This window comes from Acanthaster planci, linkage group LG02, assembly GCF_054643075.1.
Source record: "Acanthaster planci isolate LZ-2023a linkage group LG02, COTS_SCS, whole genome shotgun sequence".
NCBI classification, from domain to species: Eukaryota; Metazoa; Echinodermata; class Asteroidea; order Valvatida; family Acanthasteridae; genus Acanthaster; species Acanthaster planci.
In genome coordinates, this window is record NC_141778.1 from 14,333,462 (window position 1) to 14,346,732 (window position 13,271).

Consider the following 13,271-nt stretch of genomic DNA (forward strand, 5'->3'; position numbering starts at 1 on the left):
TTTCTTTAGTCAACACTTTCATATAATTATAATTAGGCTAACATTGTACTTGTTAGATTAATGACACTTCTTCTGCACTACACTCGCCAACTTGACGAAGTTCTTTTCTAATCTTAACCATTTAGTTATAATACACAGCCTGCAAAGCTGTGGGTGCAGGTTGTTCAACAAATGCATGCATGTATACATGTATATACATGTACAATACATGTACCGGTACATAGATTCGCCAGTGTAGTACGAAAACAGGTTTCTATATATGCGTATTTACTAGTCTTCGAGAAATAATTCTGCTCTCAAAAGACCAATCAGCAAGTTAAAGAAAGAAACCAAATGAAAGAGAAATATAACACAAAAACAGACTCCAAGACTCCCAAATCAGCTGGTTTAATCTTCTCTGGAGAGTGGTGGCATGGTGAAATGTGAAACTAAACTTGAACAATAATTTTATTGTGATTGTGCTGTTCCTCAAACTCCGTCCAGCCTGCAGCTTGTGCAATAGGTACGTTCCAAAAAGCAGGCTTTAGGCTCAATGCCTTGATTCAAAATTCTTTGCTTATTTTAACCTAAGTCTGCTAAGAATCAGACCTAAAAGCATTTTCAGCTCAAGTAGCCCTAATGGCATGGTTGGTAAACTCCGAACATATTCAAAATTTCAGTTTCACAAGAAGGCTTCTCCGTGTTCACTTTGTCTATGAAAACTGTAGGCCTACTCAGCATTTTGGTCTTCACTTACGGGTCAATACGTTTCCTAATTCCTTCCATAAGGCCCACTGGAATGCAGAAAATATCTTTGAAAAACTCCAACCTACTGAGAAAGAACGGAAACCTAATCCATTTCTGAAAAAGAAAGCTTTGATCGACAGGTTCCCAATTTAGCAATTTCCAAAACAAGAGCTCGAGTAAATGAAAATGTTTTTACAATCAAGTTAAGTCGTTGTTTTTTCTTGATTATTCTCTTACTCAGTGAAGCACTGATTAAGTTACTTTGACAGGGATTTCTATGTTTTGAAGCTCACCAAACTCAACATTCGTGAAACATGAAATCTGCATTATCATTATCATGCATCAACACCGTATCAGGAACCCTGCTCAGTTAATATCCATGTCCCACCCACCCTGCCAGGGTCCACCAAGCACCCCTCAGTTATTTCAATTGCCCCTCCCACCTTGATTCCTAAAGCAACTACACGCACTGGGTAACTCTCGCAGTGCAGCTATGATAAGGTCTAGTCTCTCAAACTCCTTTGTTTCCAAAGAGTGAAACTGCGCCTCCCGGAGGCCTATGGTTTAGGTACTAAACAATTTAGACAGAAAAGTCACTCTGAATTTAGATTGAAATTCCCCTGTCGATAACTCAAAAATATGATTTATTCGAACGAATAACTTTCTCTTTCGTAATTGTCCCTAGTTCCAGTCAAAGGGAGTAGTTTTTTACACGAATAGAGTGGATGTTAAATTATGCTCTTCTGAATGGGGTGGCGTCCATCGTGTATATAGGTGGGCAGCATGAACCTGGCAGCTTTTGAAGAGATGATGCTGTTATTTTACGTGTTTCTTTTTCCATTTTGTTTTTCAATTTATTCCCGGTCCCCGCATTGAAAAGTTGCAGTCTCCCATGTTCCAAGATCTATCGAGCTGACCAGCCCCCCAAAACACTGCCCCAAACAACCAGAAACAATCTTTTTAAACGTTCCAGTCAATTACACCACAATTTACACCACAGCACGTGCACAGCCGTGGCGCCCCAACGAGGAGAACATTGGAGCAAACGATATAACGTCGGGCTGCACATGCGCACTACAAGCAGCGTACAGTCCACTAATTCAAGCCTCATTGAAAACATTGTAAAATCAACATTGTTCAGGGTCCAGTAACACGCATGCCAACATCCCTGAGATTTCTGAAACAATTAATGAAAATATTGTCTTGTCACTAATCTTTCCATTTCTTTTCAATTTTTTGTGGGTTAACCAATTACCTTTTTAAATTATTCCCACAAAACAAAATAAACCTCGGATTTTTCCGAAGTCTGATTGCAGCCATTTTTCAAGTGGCAATCCTCAAAGTTTCTCGGGCACTAAGGACCATTTTTCAACCGTAGTTTTACCTATTCTGCTCTCATATGAAAGCTCAAAGACCCAGGGAGTTGATCGTGGCAACGATTTACACAATGTCACCATTTTGGGGGCCAAACAATCTCCTTTCCAGAAGATACAGTGGGGGCACTTTCAAATTAATGCCAATGGTCTGGCCAGAAATTCTCACTTGAATTAGTGGTCTGCTCCCTTAAGTAAATTAATTTTCGTTACAATAATTATCGCGGATTTTGAGCATGATTAGTGTTTCATAAAAGACAACCGTGTTACAATTACCAAGCTGGTTGAAATTAATACAATGTGTAAGGCAAAAAATGAAAAGAATAATATTCATTTTTTAAATCCTTTTTTTAATTTAATAATACATTAAACATATCAAAAAGTTGTGAAAAAGTTCATGATATCTAAAGGAATTTAATATCTGTATTGCCGAATCTGGTCAAAAATGGTTTGTGACAATAATAAAAACACTATACATGTATTGTCCAATCAAGCATAGTAATCGAGCTCCTGGAAAATGATGATTGTTACTTGCATTGAGGTGTAAAACTAAACTCCTGCATTATGGACTCTTCAGATAGTAAAATAAAAATCCAAAATTCTCCAGACCCAATGAGGGCAATAAATGACTCCCTCCCTTGGGCCAATAAATCTTTAGTTCTCTCTTGCTAATTTTTGTAGGATCTAACCACAGAGTTAAATATAGCTCTACAACTAATTGGCCTTTTTACAAAAACTACGGTATATGACAAGATTGTTTCAGACCTAAACGATGGGCTTACGTTTCTTTTCTTCAAACTTTTACAACTTTCCCATAAACCACCTTCACTCGTGGAAATCTTGGCAATTACTTTAACTGCTTAGTGTACTTTTATAAATCTGTTAAAATAAATGTAAGTGTAATTGGTAAAAAAGAAATAAACTGTTAGTGTGCTGCTTTAAATATTGTGACAGTCTCACAGAATTTATCGTTTTTTGTATAGTTTATGGCAGTGTATAAAGGGATATTGACAAGTATTAAGCGGAATAAACTGAGGGTCATACTCCTGCAGTTCGTGAATAGTGCTCGAGAGCATACATGAAAAACCTGTATTTTCATCGGGCAAGGTTTTTTTGGTGGGGGGACTTGAAAAGAACTTAAAGAAGCGCCTGCCCATTTTTTTGTAAATAGAAATCAAATGCGCTTTTTATACAAGCTGCGTGCATCCACATTGCGTTATGGTACAATATTACAGCAAATCTAACTTTTGAATTTGTCTAGGCATCCAACGTCGATATTTCACATTACAGTCAATTTCAGAGAAGCAGGGGAATTTCCTTCACCTGATGCCTCATTTTAGTTTCTCCTCCAGTTTGTCTGAAGTGTGTAAACATCATTGTTTCTTTATATACAAATGGACATAGACTCATGGTCTCCTGGAACGCTTAGACTTATAACATTAATTGTCTTGCTTTGCTCCAGTTTAAATAATTACTCTACAACCAAGTTGCACAGACGTAAAAGACTTCTCACAGCAGTCTAAACGACAGAGCTTATATAGGAACAATATCATGAGATGAGCGTTTACTTCTCCAATTTCAAAAGACTGTCAGGACAAAAAACTAACATCCAGTTTTTCAGAGAAAGATTAGGCATGGTTTAGATTATGAAATTATTACACCTGGTGTACTTTGTAACACCATGCTCAACCCAAACTTTTTTCACACTTCTATCTCAAATCTTTCTGCCCTTCTTGCTCAAATCGTTTAATCACTTCAACTACAGCAGCAATTTGTGGCCGATTAAACTGGTAAAAATATCTGATGATGCTGTACCGATGACCGTGACGGAGACATTCTCGGACCATCTCAGGAGGTTCTCCATCCTTGTCCGGCAGTGACAGATAATTCAAGTCTGGTAGCTTCGGGGTCACCTTCAGCAGTGCTTCCAGACCGCTGTTTCCCATCTTGTTGTTGTCTCCTACATGTAACTCTTGCATCCGTTGACAGGATGGCAAAACCTCAACGAGAAGAACTGCATCGGGATAGGTGAGACCTATGCCACTCATATCGAGATTCTTCAAAGAGGGCATATAGCTAAAAAGCTTAATGATCTGTGGTGCATACTTCCCAAGGCGGTTACTGCTCAAATCCAAATTCTCCATTGAGCTCTGAAGTATTTCCTCAATGGGTTGTGCTGTCCGAGGATCGGCTGAGACCTCTACGTCGGGGAATTCTCGTACACACTGCTTAACGTCAAGTTCCTTCAGGGACGAGCACATGCACGACCATTGCAAAATTGCCAGCAGGGCTTCTGCAGTTATTGTCTTTGGTGAGTATTTATAACAACTCAGGGACAAGACCCTAAGATTGGCCACGCGAAGTTGTCTGGCAAGGTGGACAAACTGATCTGAATTTAGGCCTGTGTCGGTAAGTTTAAGTACTTGAAGTTGACCAAGATGTGACAGCTGCTCAGTAAGACGCATAAAACCATGACCGATGTTATTCCTTGAGAAATCAACCTCTAGGAGCATTGGACTTCGAGAGAGAAGACTATTAATATGCCACATGTCTTCTTCTTGGAGACCATCATCGATCAGCCTTAAGACTTGGAGATTCGGAAATGGTCGTTTAAGGCAAAATGCAGATGAATCTGATTGGCAGTGCCTGACGTCGAGCACTTTCAGAGAACCCGTTGGAAGGCCTTTCGAAGCCTCCTCTAAGTCCTCGTCCCGGTCACATGTGTTGGTACATGTGTAAGTCTGAGAATGAGGAAGGGCAGGTTGTTGCATACTTTGCTTTTCAAGGAATTCCTTAAGATATCTTGGATTGAAGGCAACTGAAGATAGAGTCAAGGTCTCAAGTGAGTAAGAGACAGCAGAAGAGTTCAGTGTTCCAAAGATAGCAGAAATGTCTTGTTTCTGGAGCAGTGAATGCCCAGAGAGGGAAAGGTTTCGAAGTTGAATCTTCGAGAGAGCATAGCCAAGGTCCATCTGCCAGTGACAGCCTGCTTCCTCACATTCACTTTCACCGAACTGCAGGTTAATATCTCTGATATTCACCATGCCTTGCTTCAAGATCGTCGCAACAACAGGTGCACTTTTTTCATTGATGCTGCTCATGGATACTTGGTGTATTTCGTTCAGGAACGATTCACAGACGGAAGAGGCACAGTCCACCAAAAATCCAAATGCATTTCTCTCCTCCTCTGTACAATCAAAGTCGAATTTAAGTTTGTGTCTATCCATTGGTTTGTCTATGCTGTGTAGATCCCGAGAATGTGCCTCAAAATGCATCATTAGCCACAAACGTTGCATCTTCTTGCCTCTTATTTCCTCGGATGAGACAGGTTTCAAGATTATGCGGTTTGGTACATTCTTCAGTTCTGTCGTCATCGCTGGTTCTGAACATTTTGTGCTGAAACAGTCAGTTACATGGGTCAAAAGAGACTTTGCTGCTTTTACGTTTGCTCCACAACAGAATCGCAATACGTACTCAAGATTAAATGAGTTTTCTTCACTTATTTGTTTGCGATAACGGTTGAAAGAGTCTCCGTCAGTTTCAACCAGACTTGCCCAGTAAAATCCAGCAATTGCCTCCTGGAAGGTTTTATGAAAGAAAGTAACATGTTGCACCGAACTTAACTTACTTCGCACTTTTTCCTTTGATAGAATTCCAACACTACATGCTTTGTCTACCATCTGGGAATTTTCAAAATCCGAGGGTTTCAACACCAATTTCTGACCAGGAAGCAGGACGCCATCAAGCGCTGTCTTGCCTAATGCCTGTACAAACTCCATCCACTCACTTTCAAGAAATTGCTCTTCCTGGCTGTGGTTGCCGGTTCTTTGAGAATACCGTTTCAACATGAAAAGAGCCGCTTCTTTAAAAAGCTCTGTCAATGTCTCGGGGAGCTCATTCTCCTCCGACCAAATCAGACAAATGAGGAGCAACATCATTGGTATTTTTGCCAGACTGTACAGACCCTCTGATTCGATCAACTGATGATCGAGCGCGGCAGAAACCTTTGGGTCGTAACCCTTGAAGAAATTCTGAATGTACTCTTTTACACCACTGTCTGAGAAGCCACTGATCTCGACACGAATAAAAGATGGGTTCAGCTCGCACAACTTATCCACCGTGTGGGGACGTGTGGTTACAATGACGGTACAGCCACGGAGAATTTTGTTACTGATTATGCCAATGATATCACCTTCCGAGGGCAGCTGTGATCCGTCCTCATCAAACTCATCCGCACCGTCCAACACGACAAGGACTTCTTCAGCGTGGGACTGTATGCGATTTATCAGAGATTTAAGACTCACCGTGGTATCTTTTGCCAGGATCTGGTCGAATATTGCCTCACCAAGGTCAGCGGCACGCTTTAGTTCACGCACACTCAGGGCAATCAAAAGACTGAAATTTGAGAGTGGTGATCCTCGTTTCTTACTTGCCCAGTCGGTGGCGATCGTTGACACGACAGTTGTCTTACCACTACCGGCAATGCCAGAAAGGAGGATAAATCTGACTGGTTGGCTGTCATGATATTCTAGGCGCAGCAAGTCCTCGTACGAGTCAATGTTACGAAACTTCACCAACCTTCCGGCTTTTTTCGCTTGCTCGGTGAATTGAAGTTTAACGCCGATGTAGCTGACCTTGCTCACTTCTGATGGAACCCATGGAAGCAAAGCAACCACCCCCATCGTGTTTCTGTAGTACTCGATAAATTCCTCACAGCAGCGGTTAAAGTTCCAATCCATCAGATGATCCGTTGAATCTAGGATATGACAAAACAGATCGTATCTCAAACGCAGTACACAAACAATTACACTCAGGACAAAATTCCCTCTCTTTCTTCCCTCAGTTATTTAGCGTTTTTGTAAATGAAGTGCTCGAACGAGGATTTGAAATATAGCACAAAATGTACAAATCTCACTGTTTATACTATACTTTCTAATCTTACCCAATAAGGATTCTGCTAGATCCGATCTTTTACTCTTGATCAGGCAATCTCGCAAGAAACTCAATTTTCCCCCGTGGTTACTAGGCGTATCCCACCGCTGGCACCATGTCATCAGCATCTGGAATATCTGCTCCTCTGTACCTCGGTGACTTGCTTGAATCCGGTCAACCTCATCATTCCTGACTCCCAAATAAGTTGCCAAAGCCTTCCATTCCTTGCCCAGATGTGAGGCCACGTACCTCAGTGTGACCTCATCAAGTGTTGACTGCATTGTGGAAATTCTTGACTAGGCTTGATGAAGGGATAACTCTATACAGTGGGGGTAAATACACATGAGACGTTATAGCAATGGCAATAAATATGTAGGTGTACATCAATCCAGACGTTCTCCCGTACATAAATGTATAAGCCGTACATGTCGAGCCAAAGAGGGCGCAGATTTTTCTCCATGCACTCCACCTCTGCAGAATGTGGCACAAACGGCGGCTTCCAAACGGAAACATCTGGCCTCGCTAATATAGGCCAGGATAGAGGATATAGAGGGGTGCGCATGACGTCGACATTTTTTCTCTTGTTACTACCCCTGTGTTTTACTTTTGCTGTTCCAACTGGTCATTTATTTAGTACCTCTTAAAAGACAAAAATTGTTGGGTTCGCCTCAATAGGGGGGGGCATTTTCTGCCGAGCGCCAACCTCTGGATTTGTCGAGGAATTGCAACATTAGTTTTGAAAAACAAAATGTCCTTGTGTATCACGCCGTATGTTTCACGTAACATTGGCACGATGATTTTCTTGTACGTCAATGGAGGCTACCTGATTGTTGTGTATGTAAACGCAGACATGATCTGTACAACAATTCGACCTACTCATAACGTGTGCGTTACAGCAGAGCATCGGGTGCTGATGTGTGTACGCACAGGACACAAGCTGTATGAAAACATGATACATTGTATCTCCTACATTGTTTCGAACAGTTAGGTCTATCATACAGAAGCTATTTACGTACACAATAGAAAAAAGTGGATAGAAATTTTAATGACAATTATGATGTCTTCAAGATGTATTTTTTTTGCATTGGGAGATGTTAATTTTTTTTTATACAACAGGTTTTGCCCTTACCCAACGTATATTAATAAGCACTGTATGCTCAGTGCTGTCCGAGAGCTTGCGAAAAAACCTCACAAGCTTACTCGGGTGGGACTCGAACCCACGACCTCCTGCTTACTAGTGCAGATGTCTTAACCACTCGACCACCGAGCTTGCCGGGGTCGGCTGGCCAACGCAAAAATACATCTTGAAAATAGTTCGCGGTACCCGCTGCTTCATTTGACTCGGACCGGTCGTGGGTTCGAGTTGGGTAAGGGCAAAACCTGTTGTATAAAATTATGATGTCGCTTGCGGGTCGCCAATGCTCCAAGACACACAAACTGTTTTGAGACAGTAGCAATGTGCACTGAAACTTTGAATTACAGGGAGTAGATGCAGGGGCAGAGAGAATGAGGGAGGCTGGGTCCTAGTGGATGACGGGGGCCAACACCCCGGGATCGAATTTATTTTTGAAAAAAAATCATGAAAGGTGAAATTTATTTTTTCATCTATTTCACACGATTTCTTCAAAAAGCTTAGAACAGTCTCCCAATTATAGCCTCACCCTTCAAAATGCCATTACACGTTGCAAATTTCTAAATGCCTCCCAAAACAAGTTACCCCTTCCCCCATTACAAAAACAACAACAACAACAACAACAAAACCCTATCTCTGTATGTGGTAGTTGAAAACCGAAAAGCAATGCGTAGTTGAAACTCCCTTAAGGTTTCCGAACTGTGCATGATCTAGATTAGGCGCCATAGCACCAAGGCCACGTTTTGCAATAAAGTGCTCGGCTACCTCCGCAAAGGTGTCCGTCAAGGCTACGGGGCGGAGGTTGCTGAGAGAAGGAGGAGTGGACTTTGGGATGGGCACCACGTTTGCACTTTTCCACTGCTGTAGAACTGTTAGTTGTCTAATGATGCATTAATAACATCAGTCAGTGGTTCAAGCGCAAACTGTGTCATAAAGCGTGATGAAATGCCATCAGGACCACACGATTTGGACCTTTAGCTTGTAATAGCTTGAAAGTTTCCCACGTGTTCACGGGAGGCATCGGGAGAGACACGGATGAAAGGCTGGCAGTGATTACCGCTCAACTGGTTCAAGCTCCGCAGCAACAGATGAAAAGTGATCGCAAATAGCTCTTGCAATCGCACGATGGTCAGAGTGGCCTATGTCAGAAATACCAACAGAAAAATTCGACGTCTTTCCTGTCATTACGCGAATGTGTTTATACCATTTATACCACTCACTCGGGTTACTCATTTCAAGATGTTGCACACGATCAGTGTAATAGGTGGCCTTGGCTCGTTTTATGTCAAGTTGAACCTTGTTTCTCAACTAACACCTTGCTTTGATAATACACCGCCGGACGCTTCAAAACGAGTCGTTTCCTTATCAGTAGGATGCATTGTAACAGTTCTCATTGGAAAAAACAGGTCAAGAGACCTCGGGATTGTGTCATAGAAACCTGTGCATTTTATCGTTGACATCGTTGGCTACATACACTTCTGACCAATCATGCTGCAAAATCCAGGACCCATACTGCCAAATTTTACTGTCAGGCATGGGTCTCACTGCTCGTCTCAATTTTTGGCAGGACTCGCTCACAAGGGGAAACATTACACACCGATGGTCACTAAAGCCAAGTGCAATGATTTCAGGTTCCTGATACACGTCAGCCATACTTGTAATGATCTTATCAAGTACATGCATTGCCCCATTCTGCGCTGATTGCTTTACCACTTGCTGCATTTTCATTGACAACACCGGACTAACATCCAACCTGCTGAAGTCACGAAGTATAATGATACCGCTTCTTGGTTGCTTAGTTAGCAATGCATTAGTGGTAGCACACAAATGCTCCACAAGCGTCAACGCTGACGGGCCATTGGGAGGGTACGTAGTAAAACATGCCGACCACTATCCTCGGGAACTCTCTTGGCAGTCTGCGGTATGGAACGCCCAAGAGGCATTTAATGTGAATGCCGAATCGGTGATGCACTTTAGCAATCGGTGATGCATATTCACGATCGGTGATCACCGTCAGCTAGTGATGTACATGTATATTCACTAGCAGTGATGGGCGTTTCCATCGTTGATGCAATTTCGGAACCGGTGATGGGTTTCTGAGATCGTTGGTGGACTTTTGCGATCGGTGGTGGTGTTTCACTACCGGTGATCAGCTCTGTAATCTGTGATGTTTTTTTTGTGATCGGTGATGGACTTTCGCGATCTTTGGTGGACTTTCGCAATCGTGATGGTGCTTCACTACCGCCGATCAACTTGTATAATGATGTTTTTTTCGATCGGTGATGGGTTTTTGCGATCGGTGACGGATGGACTTTCGCTATCGGTGATGTTCTGTCACCACCGATTAATTGTAATTGGTGACGGGTTTTTGTGATTTGTGAAGGGCTGTCGTCATTGATGCATTTTCGTGTTTTGGGATTCATTTCTTCTTTTTTGGAGGACTTCCGCCAACTTTGCAAACGGTTCTCTCTCCGGAAATCAAAACAGTATAACAAGGGGATAACCCAGATAAAGTACATGTGTAGAGCTAGATGGACTCAACAACAACATTAAAGCAATCTACATGAATAAGTATAATCAACGTAACCATATCAAGCACATGATTGTACATGTACATGTTTATGCAGGACCCTTTCCACTTAAATTGACCAGCATGTGGCTTGCAAGGGTAATGCCTGCCATATACATGTATACTGGTGACAACCGATTGCAAGACACGTAGATCGAGTTCTCTCCACCAATTTTTCCAGTAGAGTCCGCAATACGAGTCGAGATAAAATCGAAGGAAAGGCAGAGTTACCCCATTAACAGGGGAGACATAGAGGTTAACTTGTAGAGATCACTAGTTCTGCTAAGGGGCAATCCACATTGGTGCACACACTACATGTATTTTGATCACTTGGGAAGCACGGGAAACGGAGGTGTCGCCGACAACGCAGACAAACGCAAACCAGCCTGCGAACGATCGGCAATGTTCAGCCAGGTTCAACTTTGCCGATTATCTGCGTCTAGTAGACGTGGTATCCCCATACAAACATGCATGCTAGCATGATCGGCGTGCGACGATCTCCCTCTCGCTTTAACAGTTTCACGAATTTGTCCATTTTCTTCTAAACGCTTAAACATTATGTAACATGGAAAAAAAGCTTAAGATCAATAAAGGGAAAAAAAGCTTCAGATCAATAAAGGGAAAAAAAAATTAAAGAACAAAATCTAAACGTGTGGGGAACTCGTTTTATGGCAACAAAAAATAGCTGAAATCTTTCAGGGAGGGATCGCGAGATTACTCTACAAATAAAACTACAGAGTTTAAATTTCCGCACAAAAAATTAAAAATGGTTTATTTCCTCAGACTGTATTCGGACTGCTAAATCTATGAACCAAATTAATTTCGCTAAACAAATTTTAAAAATTACCTACCCTGGTTTTAATTGAAGACTTCAACAAACGGACTGAGACCTAGAAAACCTATACCAACCTGATCGAGACCATCAACATTTGAACAAAACCATAGACCAAACTGTAAAAGTACAAAAAAGGATGAACGAATCAAGTAACTTCAATAAAATAAGAAAACCAAAAGACAACAAAAAGACCAGAGTAAATTTTAAGAAAAAAAAGAAGAAGAAAAAGAACGACAACAGTGCTTAAAAGGAAAGTTACAAATCAAAAGCACTCAAGCTTAAACAACCAAGTCTACAGCAGACCAGATTTTCGAGGCAGAATTTGCGAATAAAGAAGGAGCAAGAAAAACATGTGGTGTGCTCACTTCACTGCCGGCCTGCAAACTGAGAGGCCACTTGGAAAAGGCATGGTCAGGGAAGTGTCCATGCCCTAATTTGCATGCCCTAAGCCTGCCCAGCTAAAACCAAGGGGCACAACTTAACTCCCACGAGGATGATGCAAGGTGTAAAGGGGGTGTCACATTAACCACAAAACCTTTGAGGATAACACTCCTACATGTATAATAAAGTACAACTGGAAATTGCCTCTGCCACAATTACACCCTCATGGTCAATTAAATAGCTGACCATTAACGAAATGCAGGAAAATGGAATACACGTTTGGCATCAAGACACTGAGTCTAAAGGGTATTTTCAGCTAAAGTCGCGGAGTGTCGGACGCCACTTTGTTTCAATTATTGGGTAGAATGATTCCGTTCCTGAGTGTCTGCGTCTTCACGTTTTGCGGACCGTCTGTGTTTCTGGGTATGGCTCTGTCACGCCCGTGACTAAATTACGAGCATGACATTGCTGCACATCCCAGTGACTGTCGTCCGCTTCATTTTGATCTAAACGGCTACCGTTAACTTCGCATAACATAAACTGATCTGAATTTTTGAAGCCTAGGAATAAAATGCATCAACGTTGCTATCAAAAGATCTGCTTACCACTCAGTGTTGCGACGTTCCGTCGGATACCGTCACCGTTGAGACGCGCATGGAGGAATAAAACATTCCTCTATGGGATGATCGAAGATAAGTAGTCAAGGCAGCGTACTTAGCGTACGTGGCGTACTTACTTGGGGCACACTCCCAGGCGCATATATAGCATCCAATCCAGTAGTATTCATTGCGCAACGACAGAAAGCTATGGGAAATTCCTGCATGTACATTCTTTGTTCCACTTCAATGAAGTTACATAATGCCTCGCTAGTCAACGATTTCCCGCCACAACAACCTCTGCTGGACGTGTGCCAGCCAAACAACTATGGAACACTATTTGAAGGATGGATTTACGCCGGGGAGATGTGAGCCATTGACTAGCGAGGCATATTATGTAACTACATTTGTAGCAGCCACATGGTACTTTGTATAGATGTACATTAGTGTAACCTTGTAGCCGCATTCCTTTCTTGACCCGGGATCCGACCTTTTATTATAATTATTTACTTAGATGGAAAGCTTGCGGTAAGCACCATGCAATATCTCTTTTTGAGTCTGTGTGGTTCTGATAAGAACCGGAGATATTGAGAGAGATATTGCATGGTGCTTACCGCAAGCTTTCCATCTTAGTCGTCTGTCAACATGAATAGCCTGAAATCCCATCAATTATTTACTTGTTTATGCATGAAATTTATTTAGTTTATTTTGTTTGAATTCATGTAAT

The 13,271-nt window shown here is 41.9% G+C and overlaps 1 protein-coding gene across 1 annotated transcript; it reads right to left on the minus strand.

The window, feature by feature from the left end:
- Positions 1 to 363: 363 nt before the first annotated feature.
- Positions 364 to 12,993, minus strand: LOC110973296 (NLR family CARD domain-containing protein 4-like). Its single transcript, XM_022223989.2, has 3 exons — positions 12,554 to 12,993; positions 7,042 to 7,350; positions 364 to 6,855 (listed from the first exon to the last, which is right to left on the minus strand). The coding sequence occupies exons 2-3, from the start codon at positions 7,310 to 7,312 to the stop codon at positions 3,809 to 3,811; spliced, it is 3,318 nt and encodes a 1,105-aa protein (XP_022079681.1). The 5' UTR covers positions 7,313 to 7,350; positions 12,554 to 12,993; the 3' UTR covers positions 364 to 3,808.
- Between the last annotated feature and the right edge of the window lie 278 nt (positions 12,994 to 13,271).

Coding starts and splice junctions, on each gene's coding strand:
- LOC110973296 (XM_022223989.2), bottom strand. CDS start 7,312: ATGCAGTCAACACTTGATGAGGTCACACTGAGGTACGTGGCCTCACAT. Junction 6,856..7,041: donor TCTAGCAGAATCCTTATTGG/GTAAGATTAGAA, acceptor GTCATATCCTAG/ATTCAACGGATCATCTGATG.